The sequence below is a fragment of the Populus alba genome, chromosome 6, assembly GCF_005239225.2.
Source record: "Populus alba chromosome 6, ASM523922v2, whole genome shotgun sequence".
NCBI lineage: Eukaryota > Viridiplantae > Streptophyta > Magnoliopsida > Malpighiales > Salicaceae > Populus > Populus alba.
In genome coordinates, this window is record NC_133289.1 from 20,701,512 (window position 1) to 20,717,557 (window position 16,046).

The 16,046-nt window shown below is 35.0% G+C and overlaps 2 protein-coding genes across 2 annotated transcripts; one reads left to right on the forward strand and one right to left on the reverse strand.

Annotated features, from left to right (window-relative positions):
* The first annotated feature begins 3,168 nt into the window (after positions 1 to 3,168).
* Positions 3,169 to 8,895, forward strand: LOC118030776 (probable magnesium transporter NIPA9). Its single transcript, XM_035035032.2, has 9 exons — positions 3,169 to 3,475; positions 3,869 to 3,967; positions 4,307 to 4,436; positions 4,822 to 4,910; positions 6,565 to 6,621; positions 6,740 to 6,798; positions 7,262 to 7,382; positions 7,703 to 7,851; positions 8,374 to 8,895. The coding sequence occupies exons 1-9, from the start codon at positions 3,365 to 3,367 to the stop codon at positions 8,588 to 8,590; spliced, it is 1,032 nt and encodes a 343-aa protein (XP_034890923.1). The 5' UTR covers positions 3,169 to 3,364; the 3' UTR covers positions 8,591 to 8,895.
* A 3,796-nt stretch (positions 8,896 to 12,691) lies between these two features.
* LOC118030780 (cytokinin riboside 5'-monophosphate phosphoribohydrolase LOG8) lies at positions 12,692 to 15,770 on the reverse strand. Its single transcript, XM_035035037.1, has 8 exons — positions 15,644 to 15,770; positions 15,211 to 15,412; positions 14,778 to 14,875; positions 14,615 to 14,645; positions 14,070 to 14,169; positions 13,832 to 13,902; positions 13,599 to 13,742; positions 12,692 to 13,000 (listed from the first exon to the last, which is right to left on the reverse strand). The coding sequence occupies exons 2-8, from the start codon at positions 15,325 to 15,327 to the stop codon at positions 12,908 to 12,910; spliced, it is 654 nt and encodes a 217-aa protein (XP_034890928.1). The 5' UTR covers positions 15,328 to 15,412; positions 15,644 to 15,770; the 3' UTR covers positions 12,692 to 12,907.
* Positions 15,771 to 16,046: the final 276 nt, after the last annotated feature.

Consider the following 16,046-nt stretch of genomic DNA (forward strand, 5'->3'; position numbering starts at 1 on the left):
ATTGAAACAAAAACCCTTTCCGAAGCCAAATATGGTAGACAATCAACATGACTTTGTTACATATGCGCTATATAATGTCTTCGGAATATCATTTCTTTTGTGTTCTTTATTGCGAAGGCTTCTATCCATTTCCTTGATTAGCTTACTTCGAAATTTGATCATAAGCCACAATCTTGTTTCTACTCAGAGCGATACAGGCCAGTGATGGTTTTTCATTCTTGAACTTCGTAGTTCCAAAACCTTCATGGCCGTGAATCATGATAATGTCCAAGTAGGGTTAACTTCTAAATTTAGAGTCGTGAGGAGCTAGGGGCAGAGGGGGCCTTGGATTCTTCTAATTTGATGACAGACCAAAATATGAAACTTACCTATGCAATTGAGTTTCCTTCGTTCTGCATTTCTGTTTGTCATCTACTGAAGTTATCCATGTTAGCATAGTCAAAAGCTAGCATCATAAGAAACATAAACATGTTATTTGATCATGCTCTCCTCTGTCAAAACTCTGAACTTGTTATATATAATTTGGTTAATTAACCTTATGTGCTAAGGAAAGGAGATGAGTCCACTTCATTAATTTGTTGTTTTCATTTCCTAAAGTTGGTTAAATCACCTTCATTCTTGATGTGCTGATCAAGCAAATGGTATTAGCAGTATAATGATAAAATGTCAACTCTCCCCACTCAGATGCCTTGTAACGTGTCCTTTACGAAGAACTCTGAACCTTTTGTATGTGTAGCGTTAGTTTTTGATGTGAAACTTTGTCATTTCACACTTCCTCCAGGATAAGCAGTACAAATCCATGATAGATTACTCCTGGATTATCATTCATGTCATGTAGCACTTTTCTCATAGCATGTCGCAATTATGATCTTTGTGCTGTCATCATGCACAGATGCAGGCGTTGTAGATTATAAGGATATATGATGCATATTGCTTTTGGTGAAAGATCCACATTGAAGAATCAAGATAAATATGGATTGAACAGTAGATATATATAGCAATGCTCTTTCATTTATGGTGGATAACTTTTTAAAGAGCTGTTCAATTTGCGTTTGTTATATATATATATATACACACACACATAAAAACCGCTGAAAAACACTTAAAAAAAATATTAATTTGATGTTTTTTCAAGTGAAACATTTTAAAAAACAAAAACTATGGCATTCTCAAATACTATTTCTGAACCTTTAGAGGCTAAGCTGGAAAGACTGAATTTGCAGCTTTGATCAGTACTCTGGGGCTAAATATTCTCGTTTCCATTACTGAACTTTGAAGGCAACGATGGTGATGAGAAACAAGTTTGTGTGTTTTAAAGCAGGGTTTACCGGGAGTTGTCATAGCTTAAATGCTGTATTCGTGTTAACTGTTAACTTACTCTGTCATAGCTTAGATGTTGTATTCAAAATATAACTACAGATATGCAGTTTATTTGCCTCTTTTAAGCCAAAATTTGTTTCTCGCCTTCTTTTATCCATGGATTGCATGTGTTGAGATGCGAAGTCTACTTAAAAACTTAAAGCTTTATAATTGTACAACCAAGTAATAGTGAGGTGCTGATGGTTTTTTCCAATTACTATGTGTCTTGGATTAGAACCCACTAGATAGCTTGTCCGTGCGCTTCAGTGTGAGTCGGCCTGATTTTTTTAAAACATAAAACAAACAATGTTTAAGTGTTATAAGTATATTTTAAAAAAAAAATTAATGGCTTTACATCATAGAAAGAGAATAAAAAATAAAATATTAACAGTCAATCTCTAAGAATTCAAATGATGAAAAATAAAATTAAAAAATAAAAATCAATAAACAAAAAAAAGTAAAGAAAAATACTGGTAAACCCAAGTGATGAAATTTTAAAAAAAAAATTAAGATTATGGATCCAATGATGAAATTATAAACAAATTAAAATTTAATAAAGGTGTCAAAAAAAAATTAAAACCAAAACATTGATGGTTAAAATCTAAAATACCATCAAATATTGAACTAAATGGTCAAATTAAAAATTTCTAAGTTTATAAATTAACAAAAAAAGTCAAAACAAAATAAAATCAAGTGAGTAGGTACAAAATTTAAAAAATTAAAAAAAAAAAACTAATACTAAAATATATCATTTAATGCTCAAAATGATCTATTTGAAAATGGTTGAGTCATGACTCATGAAGTATTTCGGCTATTAAAAAGTTGCCATGACAAAATAATTTGATTGTATATGAAAAATATAAATTTACTAAATTATCTTGATTGATAAATAAAATTTTTATCCCAAAAAAAAAACAACTCTCTCTAGTAACCAAAACAATTGTTCAGAATATTAAAAGACAAAATGAGTAATATATTATTTAAATTCACAGTATTTCTCCTCACTTGATATAAAAAAGAGTTGAGCCTCTAGAGTTTTTTTTTTTTTTTTTTTATTATTATTATTGTTATTGTTATGATGCCAGGCTATGCTAATTTCAATCGAATTCTTGTTTGTCTTTGAAGGGAATAAAAAGAAGAAAAAGAAGAAGAAGGTACCATTGCTAATGCTTGTCCAAAGTGAAGCATGTATTGAGGACAAAAGAGTGGTGTTGTGTTCTTTCAATTATGGACAAGGGAATATCCAATTTAATTGACAGAATCTAACAGCACGGAATCTAATTGCTCGTTGACAAGATTCTCTCCTTTAAACTACTAGCATTTAAAATCGCGATTGTAATCTTATTTTTAAAAAAATAATATATTTTTTATATATTTTAGATTGTTTTAATACATTAATTTAAAAAATAATTTTTAAAAAATAAAAATAAAATAATTTTAATATATTTTGGTATGAAAAACACTTTAAAAAACTACCAAATAACTGCACCTTCAAACCATTTATATTATTATTATTATTATTATTATTATTATTATTATAGAATTAAAGTATTTCATCCTCTGGCGAGTAGTCTAGATTTTACCCGTAAAATAATTTTACTATAAATGAGAAATATTCTACACGCAAAACAATTTTTCAGAATTTCAGGTTTTCCGGTAAATAAACTAAATTTAAGGGTTTAAGAATTTCTATCACCTCTAATAGAAGGGTGTCGATCAAAGAAAGAAACAATAAGGAACCTTTATGAATTTCACCTAAATTCGGGGATGCTCACGCTAACGATCTTATTATTATATTGCCTGAACATGGCAGTCAACCAACAAACCCCAAGTAATTGTAAATTAAGGCAAGTAACTAACGCTAAGACAACAACAACCAAACACATAAAACCCACCATAAAAAGAAACGTGAAAAAAATTGGAGACTCACCGCCTTAATACAGCAAGAAAGGAGAGATCTTTTTGCTTCTCTGCCTTTCAGATTTTACAGAGCGAGCAAAAAGAAATGTGGGAATCCATCTTTTTAACGTTGGCAGCCACCGCCGGTAGTAACATCGGCAAAGTTCTTCAAAAGAAGGGCACGGTCATTCTGCCTCCTCTTTCTTTCAAACTCAAGGCGTGCTTCTTTTTCCCATTTTCTCTTTCTATCTCTTTTGTTCTTCCCTTTTCTTTTCATGACATATGCTTTCAATTGTGTTGAATAACAAGTTAACGACCAATAAGATAGATTATTTGCTTTAGTCTTCAAGTTTGTTGGAAGATCTTCGATTCCTGAATTTGGAATTCTGTTATGTTAGTGTTTCAATTTCAAGAATTGATCTTTATGCTGACAAGTGCATGCGTGTTGCTTGGATTTTTTATTTACATTATCAATCTTCCGTTTCTTGATTCTGGGTTTATGGAATTTCTCCCAATTCTTTGCTTATTAGAATGTGTGCTAGCTAACTATGTACGTGAAGGAAATGGGCTCTTGCGTATGTTTATTGATTTATTGTGTGTGACTTTTCAGGTGATAAGGGCATATGCTGCTAATGTAGCTTGGATCATTGGTTTTCTTATGGATATTATTGGTGCATTGCTGATGTTGAAGGCATTGTCTCTGGCTCCTGTGAGTGAATTCATTTATGTTCCTGATTTTTTTAGATTGGTCTGCTTGATTGGAAATTTCTTTTTCTATTGAAAAAAAGGAAAATAGTAGATTGACATTTTTGAACTATTTAACTATGCACACATTTTCAACATATACCTGCGAAGGGGAAAAATGAAAAAAACACGGTGAGATTCTGCTTCTTGAAAATGATTTGAAAAATATATTTGCCGTATTCTTCCACCAATTACCAGTAAAAAGGGAGCTCTTTTATTTGTTTGTGGAATTCATTTTGGTTAGTGCTGTTTATTGGTCTCATTTGTGCCTAATCTACATCAAATCTTGACTGTTTTCTGTTAGGTTTCTGTCATCCAACCAGTTTCTGGTTGTGGACTTGCTATTCTTTCTGTCTTTTCCCATTTTTACCTAAAGGAAGTCATGAATGTCATTGATTGGATGGGGATCACTTTGGCTGGTATTGGTACTATAGGTATGTAAACTCTTCTTGGTTGACTCCTGGATTGGTGTTGATCTCATTATTATACTCATAGTTCAGAATGTTTCCATGATAGTTATGGCTCAAAAGTAAGAGCACATCATTACCTATTTTTCATTTTTTCCATGCTCTGTGTGCCTTTTGTGGATGGATATAGATTTTATTGGGTGTCTCATTTGGAATAGGTCTTGACCTGAAATCTTGTTTTTCATTATCTAACGAGTATAAAGTGTTGTTGTATTTAGCCAAATTATTGATAGAAACTTATTAACTGGTTATGAAAATCCAGTCCTCCAAAATTGTTCGTATATACATTGTGATTCAACATCATATTTACGTGTCTAATTAAACCTTTTAATTGCTTTTTTTGTATTTGCAGGAGTTGGTGCTGGAGGTGAGGAGCAAGAGGCTTCGTCCATATCTATTTTTCAGTTACCTTGGCTGGCGTTGCTTGTTGCCATCTTGTTTGTAGGTACCTTATACTGTGCACCAACTTTACTAGCACTAATATGGTTTTGTTATCAGAATTATTGCAATAGATATATGAGTATGTGAAGCTGTTTCTCTTGAAATCTAAGCTTGTCTTTAAACTGCTGAATGATAGGGATGTTGAGAAATTCAGGTCTGGCAAGGACATCAATACAACCAAAATAAGGAATGAAAAGTTTCTCACAGATACTACCAACAGATCATGTTTTTTCATAAACTCACTAGGCTATCTCTCTACATGCCACCTATAATGCACACAGCACACGCTCATATAACACATGCACGGAGCAGTCATATATGATGAAACACACAAGATCAGCCAAAGGTCCCTACTTATACTAGTGTAGGTGACATAATTTCACTTCTTAATGTTGATTCCTGATGCACTGCTGGATGTTGATATTTGGTACAATTTCCAGAGAAAGGGGATTTTGTTTTAATTGGTTAAATTTCAGCTCCATGGTCCCCTTTATATGCTAGCATGGCTGACTTTGAAGAGTTGGTGTTGATTCTCAACACTCCCCCTCAACAATGATTCTCTTGGTTTTTCACTAATTGTAATTGAAACTCTGCAAATTTGGTATGGCTGAGGTCTTCAGTGAATATCAGTTCCTTTTGACTCTACATAAGCATGATCTCCACCATGCTGAATGTTGGTCCCTTGCTAGCACAGTTCACAATAATTACCTAAAGCCCAATCCTTGTTTACAAACTCCAGAAGTGGTCCTTGACTGCTTGTTCTAATACCACTGTTCATACTAAGACAAAATTTGCATTCAAATTTTGAAAGTTCTTCTCCAAGTTTTTGATTATGCAATCCCATTAAGTTGCAAATTCTTTTGGTAGAAAATCATTTATTTCATGCGAGAATGAAGCATGTGGAACGGAATTATCACTTTGTAAAAGATAGGGTTAAAAGGAACATTAGCGATGCAAAAAATTGTTATGGAAGTCCAAGTGGCTGAAATTTTCACTCACTGAAGGACTCAATGCTTACAATTTGCAAAGTTTCAATTGTGACTTGGTATGACAAAAAGAGAGTCATTGTTTAGGGGGAGCGCTGATAGTCAATGACTAACTCTATAATCAAAGAAGCAAACCTGAATTTTCTCTCTAAAGCAAACCTTCAGTCAGCCATGCTGCTGAAAGTTTAGCCAACCAAATTACAGCTACCTTCATAGCTAGAACCAACCCAAGAATGGTTGTGTTTACAACTCACCTTAAGAAGAACAAACTGGTCTCTCTGGCTTCTTTTTTGTAGCACGCGCCATTTATTTATTAAGACAAATTCTACATAATGTGTGTAATGGGCAGCAAGAGCAGAGAAAGCTTAATGAGCTCGTGAGCATTTTTTGTGTGGTTTTAGTGTAGTGCTCCAATGTAATAAAAGCGTGTTTTGTCTCAACCCTTTTCATTTCTCAGCTAGGAATGTTTCAAAACTTCATCCTTCTTATTTAAAAGTGGGGATTTAAAAGTGGGGGCTGTAACCTGATTACTACCATTTATTGTTTTTGGTGCCCTTATTGCATATTTTTTTAGTTAGGGCTCAATTCATTAGACATTTACAGGTCTCTGCATGGTTGGAGGGAGTATATTAGATAATGTGATGATTACTCTCTATGATTTGACATAGGTAGTTCTCAATGGATGGCTTCGGATGTACAGACGTCAAAGAAGAGCACATGAGACAGTAATATTTTCTATGTTTATGTTGCTCGTTTGTAAGAAAATGTTTCTGATTTTGAGTCTTCAACCAACCACTTAGCCTCATTTTCTGCCTTCCATTGACAATTCTTTTCAATGCACAGATGGACTCTGAAGTTGTTGAAGAAATTATATACGGCTTGGAATCTGGCATTTTGTTTGGGTATGATTCCTGACAAACCATCTTTGTTCAGACATTTATTGCTTTTCAGAGTTGACTCTTTTTATACAACATAGTTTTATGTCCAACAAATTCAAAATAATAAGGATCTTTTATGTGCCAATTTACATAGATAACTTTTTTGGGCTTTCATTATATCATTGAATGCACAGAAATTTACATTAAAAGATGTAAACACGTGTTATGCCTAAAGGGTTCGCCACCCAGTGTTATCATTTTAGTTTGTCATTGTCATTTAATCAGAATAGTTATAGTCACTTCAATCAATAATGTAACTTTTATAATCATGAATTAACAATTTCATTTCTTTTAAAGAAATCATTCCTTGATGATTATGCTGAAAATATTGTTTTAAGTGCAATTCAACATATTAAATGTTTTGAACTACTGCTGTTATTCAGCTAAGTTTAAGATATTAAATGCTGAATTAAGACATCTAATTCAGGATGGCTTCTGTAATATCAAAGATGGGATTTGTCTTCTTGGAGCAGGGCTTCTCCAAAATGCTAGTTCCTTTATGCCTTGCCATCAGTATATGCTGTAGTGCAACAGGATTTTATTACCAGGTATTTTCAAATCATCTTCTAGATTTTCTCTGGAGCTCCATCTGAGCTATTTTGACTTTTTATCCATATAGAACTTGCTTTTCATATTTTAGATGTCCACATATTTGGAGAGATTTCTGCTTATCTCTCTTGTCCCATAACAAGAAAAAAGCAATTTTATTTTCTGTTCTAGCTCCATCAAATGCATACACGTCTTATTGATTTTCCATTTGGCTTAATTTTGGGTGGAACCAGATCCCATTTCACTTGTCCTGTTGAAGCTACCTGTGTGTGTAGAAAAGTTGACAGATCAAACTGATTTATGCTTTCCTTCTGAACAGACCCAAGGTCTAAAACATGGAAGGGCAATTGTGTTGTCTACATGTGCTGCCGTGGCATCAATAGTGACTGGTGTACTTGCTGGAATGCTTGCTCTGGGGGAACGGTTGCCTTCAGCACCAGCTGCTCGTTTTTCTCTTCTTCTCGGATGGTAACTGTAAAGCAAAGTTTTTATGAAACAATTGCTCTTTTATATTTGAGTATCTTGATATGAACTTGATGCCCTAAGTCGTGGTCATAAAGCCCATGTAATTTGATGCTATACCACAGTTAAGGTGCCCTATTCAAGAGGTTGCATGTGGAAAAAAATCTATTGTTGGACAATTTTGCGGAAATCTGAATTTAAAACCTTGACTTCCATGTTATTGAAATTTCCCCATTTGGCGCAAACTGATGGGCCAATGGAAGTATTCAGTCCCATTTTAGTATGCTTGGCGACTGAATGCAACCTGAACCAAAAAAAAACAAGTTGAACTCCACGCAATGATATTAATTTACCTTCCATGGCCAATTTTGTAGAATTTATTAATTGTTTTTCTGACTAATGAAACCTAGTCCACACAAAAATGTGCATTTAATAGGGAATTAGGGATCCCAGTTTCCCAGCTAGGAAATATAAGATATTGTCATCTTGCTATAATATACTATTTCATTGAGCTTTTCCTTATTTCAGGCTGCTTATCGTAGTAGGTGTGATTTTACTTGTGAGTTCAACTTGGCTGTTGCGACACCTTCCACGACCATTGCGTAACTTAACAAGTAGTGCTGATCGAAATTTCAGTCTGAGTCGATCAGGATCTCTCCGACTTAAGGATCCAAACCCAACTGCTGTTATCCATGCAGCAACATTGCATCATTTGATATCATCTCCATCTAAGGAGAAGGCTTGAACAGAAACAATGCTTGCAAATTTTTTGCCAACGCCTAGACTCGAGACATTTTGGTTAACATGGTTGTGCATTCCCTGAAATGCTGCATCGTGCTTGGTCTTGTTAAGGGTGGGGTGTACAGTCAATCTGATCACTGCGTTCTTTTTTGGAAGGCATGAAATTTTTTAAGCCATTCCTTCTGTAATATAATTCAAGTTTGGAATATGTACCTATTTCCAACTCCATTTAAAGTTGCATTCGACTGTAAGATGTAAACCATTTGTCACAGTATGGTATTGTAATTAAGATTGGATTTCTGTCAACAACTCCACTTCAATCATCTCAGCATAAAACAGGTTCTACGAATTATATACAGCAGCACACTAAGATCAGCTTCATCTACAAACAGGCCCGGTTGGCCATGGAATAGATTCTGGGACTATGTTGCTAAAATAATTGGTTGCCAGTGCAACGTGTTTTGCCATGAAGCTACTCGGTTTGTTTGAGCACTGGATCATCCAGTTAGGATGAAGCCGGTTACTGTTTCTGTCCGACATCCTATGTTAATTTAAATTGGTTGGAGATGCAGCTGGGAAAGAAATCCCGAATGATTTTATTTCCATTCGAAAACAAGGTTGGCTTTGAGGATATGTAAGAGGGTGACAAAATATGTTGCAGACAACACCAGACTAATACTCTGTTTAGCTACTTTACGATGGCATCATGTGCAAAATTTCCTTTAATTTTTCCTCATGTTGTATTCTCACTTCCTTGGTGGTTAAGTGTTGGTATTTCCTACAAGGTACCAAGCAACATGCATGATGGTAACAGGTGGTAAGGACAAGCAATTTCAAAGGACAATTGTCTGAAAAAACAAGACCTAATTCTGAGTTAAAGAGGTTAGGGGGGGGGGGGCTTCATATAATAGTACGAACAGTTGCATACCTCTGCAATCACTTCATGGTATGTCCTAGCAAAACAGTAAAATGGCTTTTCAGTTGTTGCAGCGACTCATTTACGAACAGAAAGGGAGAAAAAGGGACCCCATGAGAAACTGCAGCCATCTCCACCTTTACCTACTAGTTCATGACATAACAAGACCAAATGGTCCACTATGACCTGGACAGGAACCGCTACTGTTGGTAGAAGATTCATATTGAAAAACAAGAACCTATCTCAGAATTTCAGAGGCATCATCAAATTCGTGAAAATACAAAACTCATGGACCACATTGTGGTGAAATGGGGCAAAACCATCAATTTAAACAAAAAGGGCTAGTCTTCTTCTCTTTTTTTTCTTGTTCTTTCGAAAATAAAAGCAAAATTACGCGTCCAATGAAGTGGCATGTTGTGGTACTTCACTGGATGGACACGGAGAAGAGAGAACACGTTCACAGGCTTAGGACCCCTCAGTAGGCAATTCCCATGTGGGTTGCAGTTGGGACCATCAAAATAAAGCTAAGCCTTAACCATAAGGCCACACATGATTTTCCCAAAAGCTGACAGATCAGTTGGGCTCCAAAGATTTTGGACAAAATGGTTTGCTCATTGCAGTGTGCTACTCTGCTAACCTCAATAGCCAGCCGAGTTCACGATTCCAAACACCAACACTTGACCCTGGTAAAGGACTATTCCTGCTTGCTATTACATGGATAGCAGTAAGGATGTCTGTAAGGAAACACGGATTTGCAGCCACCAGAAAGGCTTATAAATTTCCAATGGCCTATATCATCTAAATAAATAGTTTTGCCTTCTCATAATCATCATAAAGGGTCACAAATGATTCTTTAAAGGAGTGCTCCACAAAGAAAAGGCTGTTTGTTAAGTGGTCAATTACTTCACAGGAAGTTTAGGGTAAGAATTAGGCTTTTTAAGGCCATCTTTTCACATTTTATCAGCCAAGAGCTTGCTTCCTTCAACAACCTCCGAGTTCTGATGCAACCACAGTAAGCAATAGTTGTAGTTCTATAAACATGTTCGGTTGATTTATATTTTATACTCTCGAGAAGGACTATACTAGGATATTGGTTGAATTCACAACGCTAGAATGAAATCTCAAAATTTGCTAGATTTGGCTAAATAATTGCTTCTAGTTTAAGTTTCACCATAGCAGAATTTACCCCTAATAATGTGTGTACATATCTCCACGTGGTATAGGCCTCTCAAGAGGTATTATTCCAGATGATGTGGATTCAATCATTAAACCTATCGTTTTCTGATCGATGTGAAATAATGACATTATCATAACCACCTGAAGAGGGGTTTTAAAGCGCAATATAACTAATGCTCTCACAAACAACACTAATGATACCATGTGTCTACATCCATATATGGTAGACTCCCTGAAACAATATTATTCTAGTTGACATGGGTTTATCTACATAATAAGTTTTGTTCTTGGAAAGACATTTTTTATAGAGATCAGAGACCCCCATGCTACATAAGTGATTAAAGACTCTGTCCTCTTAATCAATACATGATAGTAGCATATCATCATAATCCTCGAGATGAGGGGTTTGGATAGCATATCATGGATAATATTCCCACAAATAAAGCGGCACCGATAAAACTGGAAAAACTTCACTTTCTTTACAAACAATGATGGATTAGATGGTGGATGTTACTTGCCAAATAACCATCTTATGTTTCCGTCAATTTAGGATTTTTTTATATGGGTATTATATAAGAGAAAAAGACAGAGATAAATATTTTTCTTTTGTGTTTGAGATGGAAAAAATTCTTTTTTTCTCTCCTCTCAACATGTAAATATATAGCTTACCTTGAAAAAAATCCGAAACTACTTCCAATGAAAAGTGGCAATTCTGTTGTGATACTCAAGCTTCTTGTTTAGAAAGCTATGATGATGTTGCTATCTTATATCGGCTAAGAGACAAAAATAATAGTTGTTTATATACATGTGGGTCTTTTTTGTTTTCAAGAGGTGGATGTATTTTCAAGAACAAACCCCATTACGTAATTAAACCCATATTAACTGAGATAATATTTCTTGAAGGAAATAAATATCATGTAAGGATGTGAACTCAAATCATCCACCTCCAAAGAACCTAATTAAAATGGAAAGGTTAAGTGTTATACCTCAGTGCATTGCATGCGCATCTTTCAGTCCATCGGAATGTACATATAGTAAGTCGTGTTGTACAAAAAAGGACTTAGCTCTATGCAATAACCACTTTCAAACTCTTTACAGCTGAAAAACCTTCTAACTTTTCGTTTGGAGTTGACTGAATATTCAAATAAAGCAAGAAAAGAAGGTCCTCCTGCGACAAAAACAAAAAAAAGGTCCGGTAATCATCCACAAATCTTGCCGATAATTACAAGATAAGCTAGCTTTATCACGTTCTTTCTTCAAGATGCTTCAAAATGCCTATGACAGCGGGATTTACTTCTAGTGCCTAAAGCAAGGTATCTTGGTAAAACCAAAAGCAAGTGGCGGAAACATACAGTAGCTTGCATGTTGCTAGAAAAAGCTTCCACCAACAAAACTGCTTCTAATAAGAAGCTGCGGGATTGACCGAGTGTTTTGCCCTTTCTCTCATGGAAAGATCAACTGCGATACTGCACGGGATGTGTCTGGCCTTACGTCACAAGTTACTGTGAGGTGGCCACACCTAAATACTCTTGTTATCAACCCACTTGTGACGCTGGTCACATATAAACACTCATGTTATCAACCCGCTAGTTCTTTTTATTTCACACAAGGTGAAACTTAACTTGGACGATTTCGTGAGAGATCAACTTTTCTCAACACCGACAACATGACTATTAACAAAACAGAGACCACAGGTGCCTTGACAGAAACCTTTTTTCCATCGTGTGAAAATTGCTCCAAATTCAACTTCCATTTGACACTGAAAATAAATTTTGATGTGAAAGAACGGTCGTCAACAGAATCGACTTTCAGAGGTTGGATTGATGAGGTGCTTGAGGTCCAATAGCTTTGCTACCGACCAAACACCTTAGTTGCCTCCACCAAACGCACTTAAATAGTCCACTTTAGGGACCATTATTCACTATTCATTAGATGAAATTGTACTAAAACCGCTTGCAATTTGTTTGCATTTCTAGGTATCTTTGCCCTTCAGTAAGTGGTAACAACCAGATAAGACCCCAAAACAGTGGCTTGATTGACCATAAACCAATGAAAGTTCTGAAACAGCATGGATGATTCTAATAGACTTCAAACCATAAAACAACGACAAAAGTACATAGTAACCAACAATTATGTGGTCCCATTTCAGAAAGAATCTTCTACACAGCTCAGAGTTACGATGGATTACATCAGGAATTAATTTGGGATAAAGACCTACCACCGAAACCCTCACTGTGCATTCTGTTGTTTAGCATAGTCTCCGAGTTGCTCCATATTCCAGCTTTCACGAGGCGCAACCTGTTTGTGGGAAGGAGTGTATTGCTGCAAAAATTTTAGAAGTTCAAAATTCTGTCAAGTAATAAGGCTCTATTAGTTGTAACTAAATACTAATTTCAAGAAAAAGCTATTGATAGGCTCTTGGAACAACTACAAGCCAAGTGGCTGGCAATGTTCCATTTGAAGTTACAGGGGGGAAATGCAACAAAAAGGATGGAATATGTAGTAAATGCACTCTCATCCTCTACATTCCAATAGTAACTAATGGAAGACATCATGCCGGTAAACATGAGGACGGACTTGTCCAAGTTTGAACCAGCTTTTCTTTCCATACATTATTTTCAATTTGTGACCTCATCAAACCAACAAACTGGAATCCACATCACTGGCAATTTTGCAATTTTTCATCTTAAATTTAAGAAGAAAATGTATTCTTATCACTGAACATTTTTTTAAAAAGAAAAACTAGTGAAATTGCTCCCGTCATTTTGAGGAAACAAAGCATGTGAATTACAATTGGTGCAACTACAAGCAAGTCTTATAGTTATGCATTCTCCCTTATTTAGTTATTTTTAAAACATTTTTTTCTTTATGTTTTCACAAAAAGTTAATTTTATCCAATCCCGAGTATCTAAGATTTTACCTCCATCTTTTCCATAAGTTCTTTGGCTGTTGGAGCAGAGACAACAATGTCCCGAGCACCGGGCTTGATGAAACCTTGTTCGACACCATTGTCAAATAATGCAAGCAAACAGTTATAGTATCCATCAACATTTAGCAAACCAACCTGTGCAGAGTACCACTCAGTTTCAACACGGAACATGGAAAGGTAGTTTGCCTAAATATGATCCTCAAGCATGGAGAATGGAAGGTTACCGGTTTCTTATGAATTCCAAGTTGCGACCATGTGATCATTTCTAATAGCTCTTCCATGGTTCCATATCCTCCTACAAGAATAAACAAGTATTATCACTTATTATCAGAAGCATTTTAAAAACTAAAGAAATCCTGTTAGAGAACATGAATTAAGATCTCTACTTCTGCTTCTCAGGTATGAAATTATATCTGCTAATTGTTCATCGAGAAAATTGATGAGAACAGCAAAGATCATTACCAGGAAGAGCAATAAAAGCATCTGATTCTTTAGCCATGGCAGCTTTACGCTCATGCATGTCCACAACAGTTCTTACTTCTCCAACAGTTTGACCAGATATCTGGAATGTTGCAGAAAACAATTTACTGGTGAACAACTGATCACAATTTTACTGCTAAGAAGTATAACTTCTTTTCAGCAAAGAGAGCTAGAACTAATATTATAAAGGGTCCGGTAAATTTCTAACCAAAAAGTCCAGATGGGGATTAGAATGCTAAAGCAAAATACAAACAGATGAAAGTCCAAAGGGAAAAGCACTACTAATATTTCAAAGGAGTCAAAATGATAGAGTTAATAACTTCAAAAGCAATAAGAGAAAAAACTTGTAAAACCTAAGCACTTAAAGAGTGAAAACCAGAAGCAAATCAAATTTCAAACAAAAAAACCTTGTCAGCATACCGGCAGTCCAAATTACAATCAGAATAAGAAAGATATTCACAAAAAGCACCATAGTTGAAGACATTGACAAGAGGGCAAAATTTTATTTGAGTTAAAAGCATAGATACCTCAAGAGGCATGAGTGCTTTTGGAATGACCCTGCATTTGAGGAGCAACTATTAGTTTAGCACTGCAATATAATAGGAAAGGATCAAACACCCTGTGTTTAATCAAAACAGATAATGAAAAAAAAACGAAGAGTATATTCCTCAATGCAACTTTCTTGATTACCCGAGAACATGGCAGCCCCCATCATACACTTTCTGGGATATCAAACCCATCAGTCCAACACTTCCTCCACCATAGACCAGTTCTATCTTCCGCTTCACCTACAAGCCACATTCAATATCAGCAAACCAGAAACCAAACTAATCATTGTAACAAAAGCTAAACACCATTTCCATTTTCACAGATAAGAGTCATTTAGACCATTAATCAGTACAAACCAAGATAAGTATTGCTTGCAAACATAAACCCATTCTTGTACAAGAACTATCCAAACAAGTGCACTGAGTTACATATATCAAACACCTCACAGCACCTTAAGGGTATCCATAAATGACAAAAGGTATCAAAAAGGTCAAATATTTGAGACCAACAAACACAAGAGCAATCTTAGTCAATGAAAACAATATCTATGAAAAAGTGAGTCTATTGGACCAACCAGTTCATCTCCCAATTCAATAGCAGCATCGCTGAAGACTTGTCTGTTGCCAGAGTTGCTTCCACAAAACACACACAACCTCTTGAACTTGCTACTCCTTGTGTTGCCTTCTTCCATTCACGCAATCTCTATTACAACAACCACCTTAATGCAATCTCTATATATCTATATCCTCCTCGATTCTCAATAAGAAAAGGGGACCCTTTAAATAAAGAAAAACAGAACAAAAGGAAAGACAACAAAAGAAGACAAAAAGCAATCAAGCAAAATCTTAAGTAGATAATAACATTACTTATTGATAAGTTGCAAGAACCAAACTTATTGTAGAAATCAATGTTAAAAACTAGAAACAAAAATCTGGGTTGATCTTGAATTTAAGAATCATTTATTAAAAAAACTGAAGAAATCAAAAGGGATGTATTGTTTCTTATACATTTGGAGAACGAGAACATAAGAAGCCCACATGCTCCATGCCCTTTCTAATCCAACGTCTCTCTTGCGGCTTTGTTGTATTTTTACATATATTTGGAGTATTAAATTAAACAAGCATAGTAATTAAAAATATATATATATATTGCTGGTCAGTAATTGATGAATGATAAAACAAAAAATTATTTAATTTTCCTTGGTCAAACGCAAAATCCAAGTAGTTTTAACTTGTACATGACAAAAAGAATAATGAAGCAAATATTCCCTAAAATTTGCTCTTTTTTTCACCGTTTGACTTTCCTTTGCACATTTATGGTTCTTGCGCACTCCAACTTCAAGTTGTAATGGTGTTTTGAATCATTTTAGAAGTTCATTTGATGGTTAAAATAAATTACATTTTATTTTTA

What these genes read in the sequence shown, in the direction of transcription:
- LOC118030776 (XM_035035032.2), top strand. Translation starts at nt 3,365, where the DNA reads ATGTGGGAATCCATCTTTTTAACGTTGGCAGCCACCGCCGGTAGTAAC. An exon ending in CTCTTTCTTTCAAACTCAAG is followed by an intron (nt 3,476 to 3,868) that starts GCGTGCTTCTTT and finishes GTGACTTTTCAG; the next exon opens with GTGATAAGGGCATATGCTGC. An exon ending in CAACAGGATTTTATTACCAG is followed by an intron (nt 7,383 to 7,702) that starts GTATTTTCAAAT and finishes CCTTCTGAACAG; the next exon opens with ACCCAAGGTCTAAAACATGG.
- LOC118030780 (XM_035035037.1), bottom strand. Translation starts at nt 15,327, where the DNA reads ATGGAAGAAGGCAACACAAGGAGTAGCAAGTTCAAGAGGTTGTGTGTG. An exon ending in GGGGGCTGCCATGTTCTCGG is followed by an intron (nt 14,646 to 14,777) that starts GTAATCAAGAAA and finishes CCTCAAATGCAG; the next exon opens with GGTCATTCCAAAAGCACTCA. An exon ending in TTGGAATTCATAAGAAACCG is followed by an intron (nt 13,743 to 13,831) that starts GTAACCTTCCAT and finishes TACTCTGCACAG; the next exon opens with GTTGGTTTGCTAAATGTTGA.